Source organism: Oncorhynchus tshawytscha, linkage group LG26 (assembly GCF_018296145.1).
Source record: "Oncorhynchus tshawytscha isolate Ot180627B linkage group LG26, Otsh_v2.0, whole genome shotgun sequence".
Taxonomy (NCBI): domain Eukaryota; kingdom Metazoa; phylum Chordata; class Actinopteri; order Salmoniformes; family Salmonidae; genus Oncorhynchus; species Oncorhynchus tshawytscha.
The window spans coordinates 17,247,388-17,258,250 of record NC_056454.1 but is presented as its reverse complement, the minus strand read 5'-3'; the positions used below and the strand labels follow the sequence as shown (position 1 = coordinate 17,258,250).

Below are 10,863 nucleotides of genomic sequence, written 5' to 3'. Positions count from 1 at the left end.
TTTACTGAAATGAAATGTCAGTTTCCCTGACACTCATTTCACATTAGATCACATTAGTTCACCTCAACGAAGATGTGATTAGCACGGTCATTAGTTTCAGGGGAAACCTACACCATACCGTCATAGAAACTGTACATTATCTTTATTAAGCATTTATAATGATCACTGTATACATTTCCATACATTCCATCAAAGACAGTGTAGTGCAAAAAAGCATTGGTAGGCTATAATATGTTTACTGAAAAGATATGTTGAAAAGAAAAGACAGATATTAGGTTATGTTTATTCCCTAAATCAAAAGCTACTGCTGTGCTTTATTTGTTTTGGCCTTTTTTTTGTTTTTTCAAGTGTTGCCTGCAGAGAAGTTGTACGTGCTGTATATGCTAAATGTTGCCACGAGGGTCCAGGTGGAAATGTGGCTTGGCTGGCCTTTTCTTACTAAATCATGCGGCTGAGGTCCCTGTTTCATCCTAGCAAGCATCGCTCGCCTGCTGCGATCAGGTATTTACAACCAAATTAAAAGTTACAAAATAAATATCTGCATAGAAATTACAATATTGCTTACAGAACATGACCTTTCAGACCGTTTGGTGTATTTCGCATAATCGCTATATTTGGCTTGAGAAAATGGGTGTCCTACTTACACTATACCTAATATGCGGGCCACCCACCAGCGGCAAGGCAGAATCACTCGACAAGCTACCTGACAGCCTCTGTAGTTGTAGGGCCAAGGCCAGTGGCCGCCCAACGGTTCGCAAATCCTCTGACAGTGGGTGTAGCTGCGTCGGCACTCTGAGCAGCAGATCCCCTGGTGGTCTAGCATTGGGTCAAAGGTCATGGTGCCCTCCTCTCCCTCCTGATTGCGCTGTGGAGTGGGAGGTAAGTTATTCATGTTTCTGTTCAATGTTTTCAAATTAACTTCATATGCAGCACACCATTTCTTTTCAGCTTTCCAACTGTCCCCTTTTCGGCATAGCCTACGGTTCTAACAAGCTGAATCAACGTGCAGAGGCAAAGTAGGTAATGATTTTCACTTCCGTTTGTGAGACGCAGGGCCATAAACACGGGGTGTAAAGTTATCACCTACTGCTAGTGACCTTAGATGGCAGCTGTTCATCTAACACCTACCCACCCATGGCACTTTTCAACTAATCTAGTGAGCATTGAGTGTGGGTTTGCACAGATCCCCCCCCCCCACTGTAGAACTCCTTGTCAAGGATGTTATGACATGTTTTGCCCTAACACAGACTTGGAAGCTCACCGTTCAGTGAAGTATCTTACAAAGGAAACCTGGGGTGCCAAAATAAAATCAAAGCTTGAAGAAAACAACTCCTCTTTAAAGTGTACCGACTTCTCAGTACTCACATGGTAGGGGTTTTCTGGGTTGTAGGCAGAGCCGGTGGCTGCTGAGCCCGTGGCCTCCGCCTCCTCTTCTGTGGCTCTCTTGGAGGTGCTATTCTCTGCACGGCTCACTGTGTTCCTCTCCTCAGCAGCTGCCTCAAACTCCTCCATGTCAAACTGACGCTTGGCTCTCTGGGTGTCTCTCTTTCTCCTCTCTCCATCTGTTCCATGAAGCCACAGGAGGCATAGGTATTGGGTCAATAACCACAAGGCACACCACAAATGTCCTCCGAGCAAAATTCTTACATCTACTCGGTCTCTCTGTCGTGCTGAATAATTGAATTAGTTACAGTGATATCAAGGATTCCTTGCATATTTCAAGATCATTCTTTTTTAATGTAAGACAATAGGGGACTCTTGTTTCAGTCTCCAAATAATGTACATCCTGAGAATGTTCAGGTTGTCTTGCTCACTTTTGAAAGACAAATCAGAATGGTTAAAGCATGTAAATTACGTTTACAGATGAAGGGCCACTGACTAGTCTGTGTTTATTATTGGGTAGAGGACAGTTCTACTGTAAATTGGGAAAACCAGTTCTACATCTCCTGTCTTGTGGTTTACAGTCTATCACTTCTCATTCGATAACAACTTTGTCTATTTTGCAATCCATAATCTCGTTCTATAACAATTACATATCTCATTCTAGAACAGCCAACACCTATTCTACACTTAACTTTGTATTTCTCATTCTATCACCAAGCCATGTGATAAGCAAGAGCCATGACAGAGGAACCTTTAGGATAGGTGGGTTGGAGCCAGAAGATGGGCAGGTCTCCACAGAGGTCCAGGATCTTGGTGCTGAGGAAGCTGCTGTCCTTCAGGGGCTGGTCAGCAGCCACCCACATCAGAGACTCCTCATCAAACTTCACTGGCATGATCTCATCTTCCTGACAGGGTGAAAGACACCTCATGAGGCCATTATTAATACAGTATGGCCACAGGCTTCTCACCATTTATAATGCATTTTACATCCATGTCATTCCATAAAACAATGTATGTAAACAAATGAATTTGTTTATGTAAAGCTGTAATGAATCATTGACATATCCTTGAGTAATATAAATGAAAATCTAGAACAGAAGGGGGTGTCTATATGTTCACATAAAGTTAGTGTAATACGGTCAGTTATAGCATTATGGCTAGTTATGTTTAGTATATAAACTCTTAGAAAAAAAGTTTTCCAAAATGCTTCTTCTTACGCTGTCCCCATAGGATAACCCTTTTTGGTTCCAGGGAGAATCCTTTCCGGTTCCACATAGAACCCTTTTGGGTTCCATGTAGAACCGTCTGTGGAAAGGGTCCTACATGGAACCCAAAAGGGTTCGACCTGCAACCAAAAGGGTTCTTCAAAGGGTTCTCCTATGGGGACAGCCGGAGAACCCTTTTAGGTTCTAGATAGCACCTTTTTTTTCTAAAAGTGTAGCTTACTGTACCAGGTCAAACATCAATGACTCCTTGTTGAGCTTCTCCACCTCTGGAAGGTTGGCCTTGATTTGCGATTTAATATAACACTTCTCCCCTCCAGAGAACCGGATTCCTGTAATTCCCTGAAGCAGGAGTCACAGAGATGGGATATTTACACTCACATCTTTGCTACTTTCCTAAGCACATGCCAACTCTCCATTGAACTACTTCGGAGAGAAAATAAGTACAACTCACAATGTGAAAGTCATGAATCTCCAACGCCTCGTCATTTCCACTCCCAGTTCGGAACCTTTCCAGATTATTATCGGAATCGATTTCCATGGAACCCTCCTCCACCTTTCCATTGATGCTCATACTGTAGTGTACATTGTACACCTAATGAGATTTTAAAATTGAAAGTTACAATGATATTCAAAGTCATGCATAATACATACAGTAAACAATCATAATAATTTTGGAAATATTTAACTTACCAGCTATGAGCTACAAGTGCTCAATAGAATGTTATAAAGCTCTATGTGTAGTACCCAAACCTACAATTATAATAGCCAGAGATAGGCCAGCAAGCTTTCTAACAATAGCCTTTACTGCAAAATCCTACCATGACACAATGCTTCAAAATACCTCCCCTCCTTGTATTCTCATGTGCAACACTTAAAATACTGTGTGATGTGTCGTCCAATCACACAGCTGATTTGAATATAATGTCTCAGAGGAGGGCAGCAGGGCCTTGACATGGATCTATCTTGAGATGTTTGCCCTATAGGTGAGCCCATTATATCACAAATAAATATTGAAGTATCTCTAATGAGACAGTCACCACCACCAAGCCTTAGTTACATGCCCAAAATATTCACATAAACGCTATGTGATTCTAATGTGAAATTGGAAAGGTTGATATAGAATTTATTACATTACTTAACAGACATTTAATAAGATTTCGACCAGCAAATCCAAATGCCGTTTTCAAAGCCCACCATCCACTGGTAATATAGTAGATGGTTGTTTTATGATGAATGATTGATTATGTGCAGAGATTTGTTGACCAAAATAACACATTTTTTCATTTAACAAATGTGACATGGTTAAAGGTGGCAGACGATTCAGCCTACATTTCTCGTTCCCAGGGTTACAGGTAGACCATCTCCCACAAGTTGAAGGTAGATTTACCTGTCTCGTCCGCATTAAGTTACATCATATAATGACCCATCAAATGAACGACAAATTAAGGCTTACATTTTTGTCACTGGCTTTCCAGAGGTAGAAAGCTCCAATAGATCCGCAAAGCATCAGCACTGCCCCGGCAATGAGAGCCGCAGCCCCAAATCTCAAGAGACGACCAACTGCAACGGGGGTCTTCGTGGCCGACGTACTGTATGCCTTTAGAAAGGTCAGAATGCTAAGTGAGCAACAATGCACACAGTCAATGTCAAAGCATAGCGCCACCAGGAAGCCATATTTCATTTGCAATTCAAACGTTGCACACTAAAGACAATGTAATAGGCTAGGCCTACAGCTCCCGGGAATATGCATTTGAATTATTGAATTTAGGCTACTTACAGGTGGTAGGCATTGTTCAAAGTCCTCTGCAATTGGGACTTTCTCCGAAGTCTCTCCCATGATAGCGCACGTCTGTATGGTGATGGCGCACGTCTGTATGGCCTCCGGTGTGGATTCTTTTGGTCGAAATGTCCAGTTTCAGTACTTCAGTGTGAATGACGTGCCACTGACGGAGGGCACGAGGAATTCCGGTGGTCGCCAAAATGGAATTTAGCATGTTTTTTTAAAGACTGGTTTTAGTCCATTTTTACCATTTATTTACACTCCATAGTTCCACGTTGGAGGTTGGTGAAAATGGAGCATGTCTAAAATCGCTAGGCTATAGGCTACTAAACTAGTTTCATATTTTGTTTGTTAAGGTTGGAATGTACATTTTAATTTGTTTTCTGCACTAATTAATTTCTCAGTGAGAAATGTGGATTTTGTTACTTTTACAGGTGTTCATGGAATAGATTCACAAGAAGTCCAGGAGCATTGGTGAACTTTACCACAGGAGACACAGGAGGTAATAACTTTGCTTTGTTACAACCAGATAGCTGGTTCAAGCAGCCCTAGCTGGCCTCTCATCATTACATTGTAGTTAAATGATTGGGGTTACCGAAATGCTGTCAGAGATTGGTCTTCATTTGGCCTTCTAATCAGACATGGCTTATTGTGATTCAGAAGAATGTGTCAGTCTCCAAAATCGTAGATTGGAAGTTCATGTGATTAGATGACTGGCCAGTCCCTATGGCCATCCTGCTCCCTCAGAGGTGATAACTAGAGCCATCATCTCCTTGTCTGTGTGCTCCTAATCATGACTTAGTGAGAAAGTGGACCTGAGACCTCGAGGGATTTGGATGTGAACGGCCACAGTTGCTTAGAAACAGGTAGAGGCTGGCTCACACAATCTCTTATAGGACGATTGGTAAGCCAATAGCCAATCAGAGAGGTGAAGTGATTTTGACTGTCCCATTAGCAATGCATAATGGGTATGCAAATTTGATGTAGTCTTGCACATGATTTACTTGCTTGAAACACTATTTGGCCTATGTCACTGTTTCAAGTATGATCCTGTGCTGAGCGTATGCATTAGCCCTCAAGGGTAACTTTAGGGAAGCACTGAGCTGGCTAATTGAGGTTATTCTGTGTGCTTTATAAATATTTTCTGACGAGGATAGGCTACACAATGCCTCTGAGACTTATAAGGCAAGGTGCAATACCATGCAGCAGGCATGTCATGTTGATCATTTAGCTTTTCATGTAGCCACCTCTGATGAAATCCTGCCTTATCTATTTTGGATGAAGTTAAGCAACATAATATAGTTATAAATAATCAGTAAATGTTTCTAAAATGTTGCTATCAGGCATGATGTTGCCTTTTGTGCTAGGCTATATGAGCAAAGTTCTCGCTCAATAAAAAAGGATGTATGGAACCACACTGTATTTTAAGTTTGTTCTGTGTGTGAAAAAAACACATCATTTGATTTTTAATATTTATTTCTGCAACGTAGTGACAAAATCTACTACAAACATGGTCATATTTGATGCGGATTGTTTTCCACTTGATCAAGGGCCTGTTTAGTCAAAAGGTCCAATGGTCATGCCCCTTTAAATATTAAAATGTCAAACATGCTCTTCAGAGTTCATAATAAAATTGTAGTTTACATTGAATCATTATGAAAAATATATTCTTAATGTACAAAATCTTGCATATTACACATAATACAATAAACAGTCATACAGCATATAAGGAGACTGAAGACACTAAACACTTACTTTAACACTCTAACATCGCAACAATTGGCTATACAGTATATAAAGATGCATAATACTCATTAGATGGGTCGTTCCACGAAATGTGTGTCTTTTGCGTCCCTTTGATATTTTAAGTAGAAATTGTGCAGATACATCCATTTTAAAAGCCTGTTATATTCAAATGAAGTGCACTTTAATTTAGTCCACATGGAAAATCAAATAAATCTGATTTTTTTTATATGAAAAATTTTGACATGTCCCTCTAAGCATCCTCTGTGACTTCTAGTAAAATTTTAACCCACTTAACCCCAACATTTCTCCAAGTTTTCACCATCATTGTAAAGCCCTAGTTATTTTGTTGCTTATACAAACTCATTTCTGAAGATTATTATTTATTTCATGTGAATAGGGATTTATTTTAAGATTTAAAAAAAAGGTCAACCCTGTTACGTGAATTTTTAAGTATATTGAACATTTAATAGTCAAATGAAAGTGTAAAAGCAGGTGAGCTGGTTTTACTCTTTTTGGCAATTTTCTGGTGTTTTGTGGTGGAAAACTGAGCGGGTCACGCATAACATGGCAACCCTGTTACCCATAGATAGATAGGCTAGACATTTTTTTATAATTACATTTTGTTTGTGAAGCTTGCATTCAATTGCCCCTCCTGTTGCACACAACAAGCATCCATTCCCCATCACAAGGGGATTTATAGCTAATTTAAGATGAAATCGTCAACCATTTTACAGTCAACACTGTTAATTTATTTGGCACTTACTGTAGTATTTTTTTTATAATTCAACCTCTTGAGATGGGTAAATGTGTTTTTTTTTAAATTAAGTTAAACATGTGCTCTTTATGACAGAATGTAAGAATAAGGTGAAATCAAAAGTTTTTTTGCACCAAGTTTCACAACTCAAAAAGGCACCTAATTGGTGGAACGACCCAGATGAGCTTTGATTATTGTTCATTGTCCAGATCTTTTAGGACTGTCCATACTCTGGGAGGGATATCTCATCAGTCTCTAGTATCCTGGCTGGTGTTGGTGGACATACCAGAATATAATCCAATTCTTGGTGCTGGACTTTTTCATAGACACTTTGCAGACCATTGATTTTGGGTAGGTGAGCCTGTTGGTAGTAGGAGTCTCTTTGCAGAGTGTTTCGCGGCAGAGAGGCTGTCTTGGAGAAGGTTGAGAGGTGTGGTCCATGGGAGAGGCTGGTATTGGCTCTAGTGGCAGAGGGGCTCCAGCATCGGTCTGAGTGGCCTAGGATTTTACACTCACTGGTGCAGGCCCAGAGACCTGTGGAAACAACACACCAGCCAAAACAGTTAGACCTTGATGAACCATGCTGCAAATGTTGGGGGTATTATAGCCTTCATTTTATGATACACCATTATCATTTAATATCTTGCCATAAAGACCTTGAGAACATCACAGAGAATAATGCCTTTCATTGAATTTTTAATAATGTGTCATCATTGTGACATATCATTGTGTCTGAAATCAGATTAACAGTCTGTGATTGATTAGTAGTCCTTACTGTTTATCGGTGGGGAGTCTTTTTTGTGGCCATCTCCACTGATGTCAGAGTCGCTGTCGTTAAAGTCACTGTCTCCTTTCCCACTGTCCTTCCCACTGAACTGAGGATCTCGCGCGGAGATGGTTGTGAATGAATTACCCTTCCATATGGTTATGGGTCTGAGGGTTTCTTTCCTATAGCCAGGCAGTGTCGAATAACCCTGTGAGGAAGCAAACACAATACACACACACACACACATATTAGTTGTGATGGAAAAGCCAACAGCAAAACAATTGACAGCCATTCCATACAGCGAGCCAAAATGACTTACCTCCGAATTACCCTCCATTATTCTGTTGTCAAAGACACACTCTTTTACTTGTCTTCCATCATCAGGGGCTGTTTTTATTGTGTTGCTTGAGGCCAACGGTGCTTTCCCAGGGAAAGGGTGCACATCAAACACATTGCTTTTGTGGTTGGTGATCAATGAATCAATTTGTCTGCTCTCCCCCTTCTCCACGTGTGGCATGTCTTCATTTTCACTGTATCCCGCCTCTCTCTTAACCCGTTTGCGTCGACTGCAGGTGGTAGTGATTAAGATGATGGCTAGCAAGAGGAGGGAGCAGCTCCCTGATAGGACTATGATAATGGCTATGTCCCATTCAAAGACCTCCACACTGTCGTTTTGGACCCTCGCAGGAACACTGGGAGGAGTGCCTTCGATGAGAGTGAGGTGTATAGTGGCTGTGGAGGTCAGAGAAGGTGTCCCATTGTCATTGACAGCCACTAGGACTCTCAGTGTTTCAGACGGATCATAGTTCAGCTCATGAGTCACATGTATCTTCCCAGTAACCTTATTGATAGAGAAACCCAAGTGTCCCCCCTCTGTGATTTTGTAGGACATCTGCGCGTTAATGCCTTCTTCAGCATCCGTGGCCTTTATCTGGACGACAACATAGCCTGCAGGTGCGTCTTTGGGCAGGAAAATCTCAGCTGATCCCTTATTAAGGATGGGCTCTATGATAGACGGAGCGTTGTCATTCTGATCCAATATTGTTAGATTGATGATGGCACTGCTCTGAAGCTGGGGTGACCCCTCATCGCTTGCCTGGATGTGTACCTCCAGATGTTTCATGACTTCATAGTTGAAGCTTCTCAGTGCATATATTGAACCAGAGATTGCATTCAGAGATACAAACGTGTTGACAGGTGATCCCATTATAACACTGTCTAAAAGTCTGTATGTAATTTTGCCATTAGTCCCCAAGTCTGCATCTCTGGCTTCAACCGTGGTTATATATGCCCCTGGTGCATTATTTTCCACCACAGAAACTTCATAGATAGGCTTAGTAAAGTGTGGGGCGTTGTCATTCTCGTCGCTTAGCCTGATGGTGTATTGTGTGATTTTTCTCAATGGAGGTGACCCAAAATCTTCAGCCATCACTGTTAAATTGTACTCACTAATCTTCTCCCTGTCTAGGAATGCTGCGGTGACAATCATGTAGCTGTCCTCATAAGCCTGTTGAAGTTTGAAATGATCGTGCCCATATAAAGTGCAGTGGACCTGGCTATTGACGCCCGAGTCCCTGTCCGAGGTGCTGATCAGCGCCACTAGGCTGTCCTTGTCTGCTGTCTCGCTGATATATGCGATGCCTGTTGAGATGGAGGTCATTGGCGTAATACTGATTTCTGGGGCATTGTCATTAACGTCTTTGATATGAATTATTATTTTACAGACGGCGGGGGTCGGGTTGGATCCTAGATCAGTCGCCTGAACGTCTAATTCATATGTTTTCTTTGTCTCAAAATCCACTGGGTTCTTAAGTCTCACGCGCCCGGATTTACTGTCCACTTCGAAAAGTTCTCTGATTTCTGCAGAAACCTGTTTTCCGAACCCATAGCCCACCTCTCCATTTAAACCCTCATCTGGATCAACTGCATTTAAGTTCAATAAAACGAATCCAACCTGTGCGTTCTCGGGCAAAGTTACCGAGAAATTATTCTGGTCAAAAACAGGACGGTTGTCATTAAAGTCTGTCACTTTTATTGTTATTTTCGTTGAACCCGACCTGTAAGGGTTTCCTCCGTCTGTGGCAATAAGCTCCACCGCATAAGATGACTGAGTCTCCCTGTCTAGCTCTTTCATTAGCACCAACTCCGCATATTTAACCCCATCTGCTCTCAAAAGCACATCAATTGAAAAATGACTGTTGACAGAAATCTGATAGCTTTGGATGTAGTTTGAACCGACATCTGCGTCCTCGGCTGGGTCCAAATGAATACGGAACCCCACGTCGGCATTTTCAGAGATCTCAACTGTAGATTCCTTGTTTGGAAACTCCGGAGAGTTATCATTGATGTCTTTTACCTCCACCTCGACATGGATCAATTTGTACCTCTCTTTTGAAAAACTGACAACATCAAAAGTGATGAGACACTGTATAGTGTGCCTACAGATTCTCTCTCTGTCAATCCTCTCCCCGACAGAAAGCTCCCCGTCGCTTTCTCTCACCCGGATAAAAGAATCGTTGAATTGTTTCATCATCCTGAAATTAGTATTGGAGCCGAAAGAGGGACTCAAGGACATGTCCTTGGCCAGGTTACCGATCACTGTTCCTGGACTTCCCTCCTCATTGGTCTGGTATTTCAGAGTATTTCCCTCAGACTCGGCTAGTGAAAAAAATAACATTTGTAATCCAAAAATCCACCCATGCCAACCTGTTAAAATGCCACACATCATGTTCAAGGCCGCGGTGGGTTTGTTAGTTAACAGAGCCAAGCCGTTTCACTTTCACTCAACCGATTTGACCACTTCACCTGGTGAAAATGCCTGCCGTCTACAGCAACAACAGCACCTTCTCTGAACTGTGCTGAAAGTCCGTTGTTCATTGCGCGCTGCAGCCAGTCAAGCAGGCGCGCTTGTTGCCTGCCGCCTTCCACACAGCTCCAAATCCTGCAGTGGCGAGGAGGTTTATACAGCTACGCATGCTAATGAGACGAAGTGTGACCAATCCTCCGCTTTAGAATTAAAAATAGCCCTCATGAAAGACCTCTAAGCCTGTTTTCAATGTACATAGAGCTAAAGCAGCAAAATAAAAAGGATATGCTCTGCTTGGAGTCAAGCCTCATGCATTGGTTTGTATCATCTGATTGCAACTGTCTTTGGTTGATATTGTGTTTGTTGTTATATGTTTATTACGATAAAATTGCATTGCTAATG

The 10,863-nt window shown here is 41.8% G+C and overlaps 2 protein-coding genes across 2 annotated transcripts; both read right to left on the bottom strand.

Annotated features, from left to right (window-relative positions):
• Positions 1-571: 571 nt before the first annotated feature.
• Positions 572-4,446, bottom strand: LOC112225005 (leukocyte cell-derived chemotaxin 1-like). Its single transcript, XM_024388579.2, has 7 exons — positions 4,387-4,446; positions 4,063-4,206; positions 3,061-3,201; positions 2,835-2,948; positions 2,135-2,288; positions 1,366-1,562; positions 572-865 (listed from the first exon to the last, which is right to left on the bottom strand). The coding sequence occupies exons 1-7, from the start codon at positions 4,444-4,446 to the stop codon at positions 641-643; spliced, it is 1,035 nt and encodes a 344-aa protein (XP_024244347.1). The 3' UTR covers positions 572-640.
• Positions 4,447-5,853: 1,407 nt separating this feature from the next.
• si:ch211-199f5.1 (protocadherin-8) lies at positions 5,854-10,616 on the bottom strand. The gene is made up of 3 exons (XM_024389071.2): positions 7,975-10,616; positions 7,665-7,863; positions 5,854-7,423 (listed from the first exon to the last, which is right to left on the bottom strand). Exons 1-3 carry the CDS (start codon positions 10,381-10,383, stop codon positions 7,104-7,106), a joined length of 2,928 nt encoding a protein of 975 aa, XP_024244839.1. The 5' UTR covers positions 10,384-10,616; the 3' UTR covers positions 5,854-7,103.
• Positions 10,617-10,863: the final 247 nt, after the last annotated feature.